This window comes from Megachile rotundata, chromosome 15 (assembly GCF_050947335.1).
Source record: "Megachile rotundata isolate GNS110a chromosome 15, iyMegRotu1, whole genome shotgun sequence".
NCBI classification, from domain to species: domain Eukaryota; kingdom Metazoa; phylum Arthropoda; class Insecta; order Hymenoptera; family Megachilidae; genus Megachile; species Megachile rotundata.
Genome location: NC_134997.1, coordinates 13,954,004 through 13,968,594, shown reverse-complemented (window position 1 = coordinate 13,968,594; position 14,591 = coordinate 13,954,004). Strand labels below are relative to the sequence as shown.

The 14,591-nt window shown below is 37.1% G+C and overlaps 2 protein-coding genes across 7 annotated transcripts in view; both read left to right on the top strand.

Moving 5' to 3' along the window:
• Positions 1–8,728, top strand: part of LOC100881968 (uncharacterized) — a 69,546-nt gene extending 60,818 nt beyond the window's left edge. For all 6 annotated transcript variants that reach the window (XM_076540088.1, XM_012285777.2, XM_076540085.1 and 3 more), the window contains one exon: positions 47–8,728. In XM_076540088.1, the coding sequence (XP_076396203.1) occupies positions 47–734 (688 nt within the window). In that variant the 3' untranslated portion in view covers positions 735–8,728. The remainder of the gene's footprint in view (positions 1–46) is intronic.
• A 515-nt stretch (positions 8,729–9,243) lies between these two features.
• On the top strand, positions 9,244–14,468 carry nanos (RNA-binding protein nanos). Its single transcript, XM_003703570.3, has 3 exons — positions 9,244–9,582; positions 10,975–11,194; positions 11,365–14,468. Exons 1-3 carry the CDS (start codon positions 9,441–9,443, stop codon positions 11,513–11,515), a joined length of 513 nt encoding a protein of 170 aa, XP_003703618.2. The 5' UTR covers positions 9,244–9,440; the 3' UTR covers positions 11,516–14,468.
• The last annotated feature ends 123 nt before the right edge of the window (positions 14,469–14,591 follow it).

Below are 14,591 nucleotides of genomic sequence, written 5' to 3'. Positions count from 1 at the left end.
TAATGTTCTCGTCGCTAAAGCTAGACACGATCGCGTTTGTCCACAGAGTAAGGGACTTTTGGTCCGAGCCAGGCCCGGCAGAAGTGTTGGCGAAACTACGAAGGAAAGAGATCACGTTATTCCGTGCGGCCGAGTTCCTCAATGTGACCGTCCATACGTTGGCGACCTATTTGTCGACGCTTCAGGGCCCGGACAGAATCTCGTTGGCCGGCGATCTGAGCGTGGCGGCCAGCACGGTCGACGGCAACAACGAGACCATGGAGAACAACGACGCGATGAACGATATCCTGCAGAAGATCAACGCGAACGTGGCGACTACAACAGGAACACTGACCACATCCACGCCGATCAAAAGGGAGGGTGGTGGTTACATCGAGGTACCGACACCCGTGCCAAAACCGGCCACCTCCGTGCTGGAGAACAATCCGGACATCACGATCGTGAAGACGGAAAACATGCCTCGTAAAAGGGAATACATGAAAGTGTCGAATACGGAGAACAACAACGCGAAGCTGATGAGCGGCGGTGCGGTCAGCGAGGTGACGCAACAACAGCAACAGCAGCAACAACAGCAACAGCAGCTTCAACCGCATCAGCCGCACCAACCGCATCAGCAGCTCCAGCCGCACCCGCAGCAACAACATCCGCAGCAGCAGCAGCAACTCCAGCAGCAACAGCAACAGCCGAAAATCACCGATCCGTTGTCGTTAAACAACGACAGCAGCAAACCCTAACTATTCAGGCCTTATCTGCAACCGGCGAATCCCCGTGCACCGAGCGCTAGCTACAGATCCGACCTGTGCCCGCGCAGATTCTACTCGAACGTGTTTACACGCTTTCTCACGAATTTCCATTTGAAATAGAAGGTGGTATCACGCGTTGTCCCGTGTATAATTCTTCATCGTCGACGCCCCGAGCACGCCAGCCTGGCTACCCGGCGATAGCTTTAGACAATCTCGCGCGTACGATCGTCTCGTGTCATTGGCTGGATCGTTGCATCGAGACCGCGGAGAGAGTCGTCACGCGACAACGAGGACCCGGAGGATGATCTAGAGGCTGACGCGACCGGAGGGCACGCTCTTCGACGTCGAGGTCGAATCCAGGAAGAAACAGGGAGCGGTGATCCGTACGTTTCGATCGGTGCCTTTGGATCCGCCTGGATTCTCTCGTCGCGACACGCGACGAACGACCGATTCACCGTCACTCGCGTTAAACACGCAAGAACTGAGAGTGCGTCTGTCGAGCTATAGAGAACAATTCCTTCGTAATGTTAGTACCTAGCGATATACGGTTCTTCGTTACTTCAAAATTGGTTCGCTTGATCGAAACGAAACGTCGGTGAGGGTGACGTCGATCGCCCCTATCGCTAAAAGTAAGTGGCAAATTAAAAAGTAAACAAAAGGAAGAAGAAATCAAGAAGGATGAAGAAGCTGAAGAGAAATCTTGTGTAAAAAAAAAAGTTCAATCGAAGTTCCTTTTGAATAACGATGTAGAGTGTATCGCGAAAAGAATGCCTAGACTATTTTCTGCCGCATGTGTCTGTATGGTAGCACGTAAAGAGCGACAATATTATTCACCCGTAGACCCGTGGGTATAGCGGTCCCAGAGTGACAAGTCCTTCGAGAGATAGATGTTTCTCGTGCGATCGTCGTTTTTAAACGAAAACAAACGAAACAGAACACTTGCACTTCTTGCAAACGGGAGCCTTAAATTGTTCGAGCGTATTCGAGACGTTTTACGCGCGCGTTCGCCGACGAGATTATTAATTTCTATTGTATACCTATCGCTCGTACTTTTTTTCTGGCACGCTTTGCCAATCTCGTAGGATGCTCTCGCGAGGAATCTTTAAATCGAGTCACTTTTGTGAAACACGTGAAACGTTCAAATTTTAGATTCTACGCGCGAACGAATAGGAGGAACGGTACAATTTTATATTCTTTTTTTTTTCTTCACCGCTCATTGTCTTTATCTCTTTTCCTTCTGTGTTTATTGCACGTATATATATACATATATACATTTATATATATGTATATTTTAGAAACATTATTCAATTTGTACGCGCAAACTTTCTTTCTCTTTCTCTTTCTTTCCTTTTTTTTATACTTAGACGTTTTAAGGAACTTTTATTTAAACGATGATTGCTGAATATCGATGTCAAAGATGATCTATCTCGAAACGAAGATATAGGTATATATATATATATATATATTTATATATATTTATATATATATATATATATACATATATAAACACACACACGCATAAACGTCCATTGTAAATATTGGTGCAATAGTAAGACCTAAAAAAGAAATGAAAAACGTTAATCTTATTTATGACGAAAAGCGCGCCTTTAATCGATATTTTAAACGGAAGAAACGAAGGAGGAGCGTACGCTGTTTTCTTTTAACGTCGTGCAATCGCGTTCGGGTCTTTTGCTTGATATGCAACGGAGAGGAAAAGAAAAAGGAGAAAAGAAAGGAAAATATGCCCGCGATTTTCTCTAACTTTTAAGTTGTCTCTCGGAAGAAAAAAAGAACAAACGAGAGAAGATTCCGTACGCGCGTTACAGTTTAATTCAAACCAAACGAGACACTGTTTGTTTTTTCTTGACTGGAACAAATATGAGTATTCCTGTTCGTTGAAGAAGAATGACAAAACAAAAAGGAAGAAAAAAATCCCACTAAGTAAGAAGAACTAATAGTATAGTAGAGGTATTCACGATATTGATATTTTTCGACGATATAAAGACTTAGTTGCGTTTGAGATATTGCCCGTGTGAGAGCGAGACAGAGAGAGTGCGAGTGTTTGCGTGCGTGAGAGAGGGAGAGAACGAGAGAGAGGGTACTTGTAAAGTAATCTGAGGTACGCGTAATCATTAACATAATGGATAAAAAAGGAATCTTCGACGGCAGAAGATGGGGATGGTAATGCGAATGGACGTGTATTGTACATACAGAAACTGTAGATTATAATAGAATGGTGGAGTGTATGAAAGAAAAACGCGAAAACACTGAGAATGTTATATATATATATATATATAGATATATATCTATACATACATACTATACATATTCCTTATTCTCTAGAGGAAATTCTAAAATCGACTGACTATTAATGATAAAAAAAAGAATGACGTTTAACAAACGATAAATCGCTCCGTGTGCAGATGAAATAAAAAATAGCGTTGTACATTTACCAGGAGGAATCGAGTAGTATTTTCTTGGAAGTTAAACAAAAAAATTGTAATTTATTTTACTTTGTACGCTTATTTCTTATTTTTTCGTTACTAAGCGAACGTATCGTTTTTTAGGCCGTCAGACACAGAAAAACCAGAGGATCTCTCTCTTGATTACTTTACGAGTGCTCTGTACCGACTACATTTTATTTTTTACCACGTATAAGTAATATCATTTTATGCGATAACTTTGCACCGTTCAATGTAATATACGTTTCCTTTATTTTTTCTTTGTTAATTCGTGCCCATCGAGAACGTAGATCTGTTTTCCATTTCTTTCTTCGCTTCGTTTAATTTAACCATCGTCAAATTTACCATTGTGTCTCATCGAACATTTTGTATTAAGACTAGTAGCTTTTCTTTCTTGTTTATTATCATTAATATTATTAGTTTCTTATGTTATTTTTTTTTGTTTTAAGTAAAATAAGACTAAGACATACCAAATGAGAAATGTAAGGACAAGTTTTTGTTAGGTTAGTACTAAATATCGCATATCAAGAACGCAAGAATACAAAAATGCGCCTGAAGCACTTTTGTATTTGCCTATGCATGTCCCGGTGTTAAACGTGGCCGGGACGCACGAGGAGACCACTTTTACTCTAGCAAGAGTATACGACTAGAAGTATTAATATTTAATATTAATAATCAACGCGGATTGTCCAGAATGGATGGTCATGTTTTTGAGGATCAAACGTCGAGTCACATTGAACAAAAGAAAAAAGAAAGAACAAACAAATCTGACAGAAAGAAAGTAGTTCAGTTTTTCGATTTCGCAGTTCTTTGTTTTTAGTTTTTTCTTTTTTTTTCGTCTTAATCGGCTGTTGATCCTTGGAATATTTCCTACTTCTTCTTTACCGTCCATACGGACACCAAGTTACGACGCGTGTAGCCTATTATTTTTTCCCACTTTTTCTTTTATATAACGCCTCTTTTATCCGAGACACGATGATCGTTCTTTTTAACCTTTTTCGCAAGAGTACAAATCACAACGGTGGATTTTTTCGTTAACCCTCTCGGTGCTGCGGACACCACCTTCGAAACGTGTTCTTCCGTCTCGGTACTGAAAGGGTTAACGATTATCATCGAGACGATTAAACGAAGTTGTATCAGTTTGTTTCTTTTTTATGCGCTTCGTTTTCTCCTTCATTTTCTTATGTATTTTCGTTAACCCTTTCGGTACAACTGGACAGTAACAGTGGTCGAGAATCAACTTGCTTGTACTTTCGTAATTAGAACGCGACCGAAAATTATTATCGATACGTGTAACAAAACTTTATATCGAATAACGAGAGCAAAATTTGTGAAACAGGAATGCATATCCGAATGTAGTCAGTAAAGTTCGTGATCGGACATACAGAATGTTCCGTTATTTCGTAATTCTTGATAATACAGAGAACTGATTATATAAAAATGTTTTTACCGAAACGAATCCTTTTTTACGTTGTTATTTTAAGAGATACGAAGATCATGTTCTGATTTTTAAATGAAATAACGAAACTATATTAGTTTAGTATAGACACTGCGTATGCGAGCGTTTAACTCTTTCATTCCTAATGTCGATTTTAGTCGTGATAATATACAGAAACTAGCGTGGATTATAATCGCGTCGCAACATGAAATGTAACTTTATCATGTAGTAAAAATTCACTACTAATTCGACTTGTTTGCTGATTGCGTACAGTTGGGTGTACAGATGGTTTCTCTCGGTAATGGGACACAGAGGAGGGAGATATTTCTTTCCGTACACGTCGCATACTGGCTGAAATACTTAGTTTTAATATATTGCTATGTTGACCGTGTCACTGAGTTTATCTCTTCTAAGTCGTTATAACCCTGACCTGAATGTATTAACGAATCGTGTGCACGAATGACTTCCCTCGACTAAGGAGAATCGTACAAGGAAGATCTTACCGTTACCAAGCCGATTTTCAAATATTTACTGCCCTCTCGCGTAAGAACTAAATGGAGATATAGCGGGAGGTCGCCTTCCTTTGCGTTTCCCCTTACCGAGGGATCCATCTACGCACGCGACTGTACAATAGTAGAAACGTAACGACAACACCAATGAATCAAAAAGAAGAGTGGTTCGATCTATACAAAGTCTACTGCCCTCTCGCGTGAAGAATAAAAACGGTGGCCTCCCTCCTGTATTTCCCCTTACCGAGGAAAACCATCTACTCGCGCGACTGTACTATCGTAGAAACCTAATGACAACCAATGCTGCCATCGATTACCTATGTGTCCACTAATGATCGTACCGAAAGGGTTAACGAAGAGATGGCGCGTATGCGAAACCGTACGTCTCAAAGACTGATGGCCATTCATTTGGAAGTTCTTTTGTAATCGTAATCTCATACCGTACGGTGATACGTTGACGATCATCCACGGTACATCGACATTATACGAGAAGACAGGACAAGACTAGCCTATTATTGGCGAACGATGATTTTTGCTCGGTTCGTCCGCCGTGCGGCATCGTGCGATGAGACTAATACGAAAAAAGTAAAGAAAAAAAGAAAAACAGAAAAACAAAAACTCGATATCATAAGTATGTGTCGTTTGATATAAAACGAAATAACGAGTATAGTATGTATCATCGTTTTATACACAACCTAATTATATCTACGTACACTATGTACATTCCTAGTATACACTGTGTCACCTACACACACACACATACACACACGAACATATACACGTACGCGCATACACACGATACATGAAAAGAATGAAAAAATATGCATGGACCTATTGTATACGTGTACGCGCGTGTACGTACACGCGCACAGCGAAGCGTGTACTCGCGCGTGTACGCACGAACGCGCGCGTTGGAGACACATACACATATAAATATATTTATAATAATTATTATACATATACATATAAATATATATATATATCTATTCCAAAACGGACCATCGCGACATCGACGTACGAAGATCATTAAAAAAAAAGAAACAATACAAATGGGATAGAGGAAAAAGGGGGGAGGGGGGAGAAGTGTGATGAGGAACTCCTGATTGATGATACGAGCGTAATTAAATAATAATAATAATAATAATAAATAATAATACGGTACAACTCTATTTATATGAAAATAAAACGGATTCGGTTAATTCCTTGCCTTACGATTAATTTTGCTACCGTTAAGAAAATTCAATTGCTGTCCGTAACTTATAAAATACCGAATAAAATTGCATTAAGAGTTTGATTGCATAGGAGCTTTGATATCATGAAGCAAGGGATTAATTAACCTTTTAACCGTTTGTAGACGAAGCACTTCTAAGCTCAACACGATTTATGTACAGAATACTTTTTATTTAAGCTAAAATAAATATTTGTTTCCTTTTAAAATATGTATTATAAATTTGTAAACGTCTACAATCGCGGTTTTTGTTTAGTGTTGAGATAGCGTAAGAAAATATTTATTGGACGCGTAGGAATTTATAAGTGAGTCGATCGTCGACAAAGGGTTGGATAAATGGAGTTCTACCGTAATCATCGTTGGTTAAATAAACGAGCATTAAAAATTTCATTGTTGGATGAACAGAAAGAGCATCGCCATTGTCAGTGTCTCATGTATAACGAACGCAATCGAGTCTGTCAATTTTTCAGATACGCGGAAACCCCCTATCCGGGGGCGGGTGTATACGTATACAAAATACGAAGAACAATGTAATAAAAGAATAAAAAAGATAATATGAAAGATACGCGCATGTATAGCAAAAGAGGTTGTTACACTTGAGCACAATAGAAGAGAACAAAGTATAACGAGTAATGAATATAGTTTTACACGAAGGCTTTATCGCCCGTTTAGTTTTATACCTGAGACACGAAGAAAAGGCTGAAACGGTTAGATGATAAAGAAAAGCGACAAACAAAACAAAACAATTTCGGAATCTTTCTTATTCTGTGTTCTCGTCGTTTCTCTCTTTTCCGCTGTAACGTAAAGAAATCGGATTCTTTTTTCGTTTGGCTTTTATCGACGGCGAATCATGCCTGTATATTTTTCGTACGCGTTGTACGTTCATCTACTTCGTTGAAATTTTCTACTAATTTTATTTAACACGTTGACTGACACAGTAATAATAACCGTACTAAGATATCGTGAATTATTAAGGACATTAACACCTTACCTACCGTTAACGGATTAAATGGATGAGCGCTGTAACTTCCTAACTTGACGGTAATTAATCCTTCTAGCAAATTGGTATTGATTCGAAATAGTTGATACGATATTAATTAAAATAACTTCTCACTACCAAAGGAATACCAAAAATTGAGAAGAACTCGCGTTCGGAAGATTCTTAATAATTTTAATAATTAACCACTGCCATCGGAAAATCCATCAATATTCAGACTTCCAGTCGATAAGGTGTTTAATAGCGTAAAAAATTTGTTATTTCGACGCTTCTTTGATTCCGAATTGATCGTATAATAGCGGTATTTAATATTTTCTTTGCTCGACCGAATTTTTAGCGATGCTTACCTCTTCCAGTCAACGTGTTAACTTTAACCCTCGGACAGCGGGCCGCTAAGACGATTCAAATTTAATTTCTGTCTGTGACATTTTATACGAAAGTACCTTATTTAATAATCTGTACGTTTAATTTTAATGGAAGCACGTTTCCGAGTCACGACTGACCCCGCTCCGTCGTTCGAGGGTTAACACGCGAGCGTAGCCGGAGGACATCGTCGGAGAACGAGACAACGTATATCAATTTTCGTAAGAGAAAAAGGAAAAAAGAAAATACGACGTTTCGTTCTTCGTTTCACGTAATATCATGTTTTCCTTTTAGCCAAAGCTTAGAATTTGCGTTTATCATCGAATATTTCCTTCCGTGATCCGAGTCCTATCCTTTCTCTTCTTCCCTCTCCTGACTACCCTCTTCTTATCATTCGATCTTTTCCTCTTTTACACGCATAACACAATGATGGACACAGGACACGTATATGTTTGACATATTATTATATTTACTATTATTTTAATTATGATTTCCCAGAAAAGTATATATTATCTTTAATAATCGTGGTAATTTTTAGACTAGAAGAACAATATATTTAGCAGATAGAGATTAAAAAAAGTATACATAACGAAATAAATATATATATATAAATATATACATATACATATATTATATATATATATATTATTGATGAAATATTGAGATCGTAATTAGAAATTGGGACGAACGCATACAATGCTGAAAGACGATAAACGGTATTTACGCGTAAGAGGGTGTTGAATGATGAACAAAAACAAAAAAGAAAGAAAAGAAAATGCTCGAGCAGATGGATTAAAAGCGGACTTGACCTGACTCGTGGTCAAGCTGCTCGCAGAGAATATTCAATGATTGAACAGAATAAAAAATAAATAAAAAAGAAAAAATGAAGATCAGTAAATGTAAATGTTTGTAAACAAATTATGAAACATTATTTGTTCAGTGCCTACATATTTACACAGTAACAATAAAGATGAAGAATTAGTGAATACCCCTTTTGTCTCTTTTCTACCAGAAATAAAAACAACTTTCGAAATCGCTACAATTAACAATACCTTTCCGATTGTCAGCTTTATTGTGAATCACCGCTTTTTTCAAATATTTTTATAAAATCATTATACAGTTTGATATTAAAAAAAGACGAGCGAAAAATTGCGTACTTTTTTCTAGTCTAGAATAACGTCGGATAAATTTCAGTCAGAGTCTAATACCGGTCTGATTTTTTTTTACAAAATTTCTTAAAATTCGTAACTATTAGCTTATCGTAAAATCACGGTGTTTACTACCTTCGAACGCTTTTACGCGTAATCTAATCTTTAATTATCTAAGCGAACATAGTGAAACCGTAAATGCGTGTTAGAAAAATATATTTGTTATAGAACGTTTGAACAATGAAGGTTTTACCATGTGCCCGTAAGGACGTTTTAAATTAACCGCTTTTTTCTTCGTTGGAATTGTGCATACCTATGCCTACATTTATGACTTACGACGACGTTAGGCCCAAGTAGGAGTTTCATCCCTACCACCAGACCCTTCTTTTCGCGATCGTCGGTCACGGTGACATCCTATCTCGGCAGTTGAATTTCGAAACTCATCTACGTCAGATCGGCAGTTCTTGCTTAACATTTCTACGCGATTTCGCATCTCCTTTAAGCGTATTTTCTTTAAACAGTCGTGCGTGATTTTGTGACATACAATCGTTCATGATGCATGTACCGCTCGTGCAGAAACTTCCGATGCCACAGGTGTCGAACTTCTTTTACCCGTTCAACACCAGTTTGGAAGAAGAAATGAAAAGATTATTTCAATTTACGATTGAAACACCACCTCCGCCCGTGCCAAACGGTAAGTTTAATTATCGATTATATTTTACTGTAGAAAAAGAAATTGGATAATATCGATCGAGGTAAAATACTTCGTTGTTTTAGGCCAATTTCTCAGGCGGTAAATTCTTGTCATTTGATATCCGTCTGTATCAAATTATTTGAATCGTGTCGTAGGTGAATATTGTGAAACATGAGATTATCACCTTAAACTGCTGAACGAATAGTTTTTCTATTAAAACGTAACGATCAAAAAATACATTTTGATCCGCCGCTTCATCGTTTGTTTACCGTGTTTCAATTCATTAACACCGGACGTTAAATTTAAAATTCTAAACTCTTATATACTTACAATTAATTTAAATAAATTTTCAGCGATTTTTTATTCCGGATAAGATATTTATTACGTGAGATGTCCCACTATTTTCATACGCGACATTTCTTTATGTCGCTTGCCATAAACTGTCATCGGTATTCGTTTGTTTTATCCAAGATAGAAAATGGTTTCTCCTCGACTGTTAACCAATACGATTTTCTTTTAAACTTTTAAAATGTTCACCTTGTTTTTTAATTCAACTTAACGCTGATATACAGGTTTTAATTTTTAACCGTTGATTGGATGTCAATATGTCAAATTTTGGTTTGATTGGTAAGTACGTTCCACAGCTTTGTAAACGAACGAATCGATAAGAGGAATTCTGTTCTAAAACGTGCCAGGATCATAATGCGCCGTCGGAGATTCGTAGAATTGCTTGTAGAGTCTGCTTCGTTGAATCGAAAAAGAACTAGTAAAAAAGAAACTTAAAAAGAAATTCCAACGTTTTTAACAAATACTATCATCCTATATTTTTCTGAAAATTTCACAAATATTTTCTTTATTCGTAAAAACGTAAATAATAATATTATTTTGTCACGTGTTTGTCAATAACGCGTTATCTGGAAACATACTTCGGCGAGAATAAAGATCAACATCGTCGAATGTCATCGAAACTTCTTACGCATATTTCGTATCTGGATTTTAAACGACGAAAACAGCGTTTACACGTAGCTAAACACCTTTATTTCTTATTTTCGATCCTTAGCACTGTTTCTGCGTCGTTCGAAAAAATAGGACGGTTCTGTTTACAAACATTGAAACTTGATACTTTGAGTTCGTTATTTTCTTCGTTTACGCTCTGCCGACTCGATCCTTGAAAAAGCCTAAATAGAAATAAACAGTTCACGATCATTGGATCGTTTAGCCATCGTATGTATTTTTTATCTTCCCTCCGACACCTTCGAAAGTATTCGGTATCTTTTGACAGTTACTGCTTGAAAAGATTTACATTTACAACCGCGTAATCGGCCTTAAACGTCGTCTCACGAAAAATAGGGAAGATAGAAAATTAAATTGAATCTCGTTTGATGGTTGCAGTGGAGGCTGTAATGGAGGAGTTTCGTCGTAATGGCCGGGATTTTGAATACTGTCCAGATTTGGACAATGGTGCACCAGAAATAACGCCACGCCGCAAGAAAAATAAGAAACCCGCAGCTACAGAATGCGTTTTCTGTAAAAACAATGGTGAAGAGGAGGCTTACTATCGACAACACTCGTTGAAATATGATGACGGACGCGTCTCGTGCCCGGTTCTGAGGTATGTCGATTAAAATAATACCCATGTCGTATTTTAAATCACTTTCAGTTAAATATTTAAAGGAAAGAAATGTTTGTGAGAAACGTAATATCTAAATTTGTGTTAAGAATGTGCTAAGTAGGTAAGAGAGGTCGCGTTATTTACACCATTGTTTTTCTGTGTCTTTTCAGGGCTTACGAGTGTCCAATTTGTCATGCTTGCGGTGACGATGCCCATACGATCAAGTACTGTCCCAAGAGGCCAAAGAGTCCCGGCACGATGCCAACAGTGAACGCCTTTAAATTGTTGAAAAACTCAATGGGTAAACGACGTGTCAAGTAAAGGGGCACGTGGCCTCTCTTGTGTGACAAGAAGAAGCACCGCTGTGCCATAAAAAATGTCTTTCTTCAAAGTTTTCAAGAAACAGATCTCTAAAACATCCAGCTTCGAACGTTCTGGTATCATCTGCTGGCAGGTAAACTGTTCGAAGTAAACGAGCCAAAGAAAGTAATCGTGCCAGAAATAAGCGTTGTCGTATTTTTAATAATTCGTGTAATAAAATTACCGCTTGGCGATCTACTGTTTTATATTAAACTAGGCGTTATCCATCTGTTTCTTTTACCGTTTGAGTCGCCGCAGAAACAACGCGATAGACAACATTTATAAAACAGCGTCGAAGCACGAATTGTTGAGAGAATTATTAACGAAAGCTGTATCCAAAGATCTTCGCTTAGATTCGTAAGCTAATTATTTATATCGTGTGTGCCATATGATAGTTTCGTTTAATTTCTCATCGTTATTACGAAAAGAACTTCGTAGAAAAGAATGTCGTAGATAGTGCACAAAGCAAAAATATTCGTTAAAATGTATCGAGGTTTTACCATCGTTCGAGCCAGCATTTGATACTTCAAACATTTCGATTTTTAACCGAAATTTATGTTCATTTACATGCGTTGACCTTAGTATAATGTACTTGCATATTAACCGATGATTTGTGAAAATGTTTACATTTCTTGAAATGTTCTTTTTTTAACGATTTTTTAAGGAAAACTAGTAGCAAATACTGTGATAATGCGAACAAAGACTCCATTTTTTACACAACAGCCATCGATTTAACTTTTGTGCGACTAAATTTTTGCAAGATCATAATATCGATCCCCGGTCAATCATTCGAAAAAGTAAAATAAGGTTTTTTGTTATTTGAAATTTTACACGAAAACTTGCTCGAACCATGTTCAGTGATCCGTATTAGGGATTACCTCTTTTGTCCTTTCATCGGACGTCTGATTAAGTTAAAAGTTGTTTTGTTGCCATAATGCCATTGAAATTAGGATATGACGTTTACACAAAACGCGGTTTTCTTCTATTTATACACTGCATCTAACAGAAAGAGATTGTATTTTTTGAGGTTTGCCAAAATTTCTTTTGTTACTTTACAAGATTTACGAAAGAAAAGATTCTTTCAATCGTGTCTTAAACGGTCGACGAATGACCAACCAGATGAAGTTCCTTTTAAAATTGCTATACCCAACTCTTTGTAGAGTTCGAATTGGGTCGTTTATGTCCAAGCCTTGCATTTCAACAAAAATGAAAGTTCGTCAAGTAAAATTTCGCTTGTATCCCGTGCGACCCCGTATTGCAAGATGAAGTATCAAGGAAATTATATAAGTTTGCATCTTGTTCTTTCAGTTTTTTTTAAATTCGTTCGACTCGGTGCTGTCTCTCGAGTAATAATTCTAAAACCAACATCATTTCGAATACATCATTTTATGGAACCATGAACGTGTGAAGCCTCTCTTGTTCCTGTGTATTCGGCCATGAGTTTTATCGAAGGTCATCGGACCAATGTTGCATGTATACATTGAATCTTTGTAATTACCATCTTTTGTTCGTTGCTTCGATGATTGATGGTTGAATCGTTGCTCTTTCTAAACAGAGAAGTTTTTATTCATCAGTTTGTAAAAAAGCGACATACTTTTATGGGAGAGACCCTTTAGGACGCAATCCGTATGATTCCTACAAGTTCACAGTCCTATTCGAGTTTTTGAAAATAAGTCTGGTAAAAAACGAAGCACCGTATATAGGTTAAAAAACGAAATCATGCAAACTTTATTTTTCCTTGCATATAAAGTTGAAATCTTAATTAGGAAGTAAGCAATTATATCTTTTTGAAAAGTGGGTCAGAATGCGTGTAATTATATTTCTTTTACGGCTACGTTCCTATGTAATTATTATGTCTTAGTATATAACATACATGTATTAAATAGGAATGACAGTTTATTATCTATGGATATATAGAGAATAGACAGTTTCGATGATAGAAATCAGACGATGTTTGCAGAATCTGATGTCATTCTGTTTTCTTACACGAATGTTTCTTTTGTACAGTGCGTTTCCGAAAGTTCCAGTATTGAGTTTATTAGCGTTAAAATAGATATTTAAGTTCCAAAGTAATTAGAAGTTATAAACTGTTATAATAATATTAATAATCCTTTATACAAATTGTTTATAAAGATCGTTGTACTCAGAATATTTATATACTTGTATTTAAAAATCGTAAATAGTATTGTTACTTCACCGATAGAATTAAGGAACATAAACATATTATATAAGTACGAACTGACTGAGAATAATATGATGAAGCAGCGTGCAAATTACAAAACGACGTATAATTTTCCACTTGTGGTGGGAAAAATTTTTGCGAAGGAAATACTCGTGATTTGTTACAAAAGTAATGAGACGTTTACATATTCCATTAGTTCGATAGAAAAATATTATCAGTAAAAATAGCTGAGCACGAGTAATTATTAAATTAATAATTTGCTTATTTGACCCTCGGCTCTGTCATTACTTTTCTGACGAAGAATGTTGCGTTATGTAGTGGCCGAGTTGGTGGTGAACTGCTGGCCTCATGCTACGTACACGCGGTGTAGATGATTCACAATTAAACGCGAGATGACGTTACCGTAATCTGATGCCAGCATGGTTTACGATTAACACCGGCAGGTGATAACGTAATAATAGCAGCTAAACAGAGGAGGGGTCTCCAACGTACAGTTATTACTTTATATATTTCCATGCTTGCTTCGCTCACGATATTATTAATGGCACAATTTTTGTGCTGGTTCCATAACAAGAATTGTACAAATGTTTGAATTTCTAAGGGGAAATCTTTCTTTTCTATGGTTACGTCGGAAAATATTTTCATGCTTCGATGCTTTCAACGATTTAGATAAGAAGTTACAAAATATATGTATTTTCTAGTGTAACAATAAAAAGAGACATTTCCTTGTAAGTGGTCGTTATCCGATCCCGCACACTACTCCATATACATACATTAATGGCGAGTTATTCAATGACAATAATCAAACGGCTAATTGGTACAACTTACGCGATAGTGATTAATGGTATTTTTTCT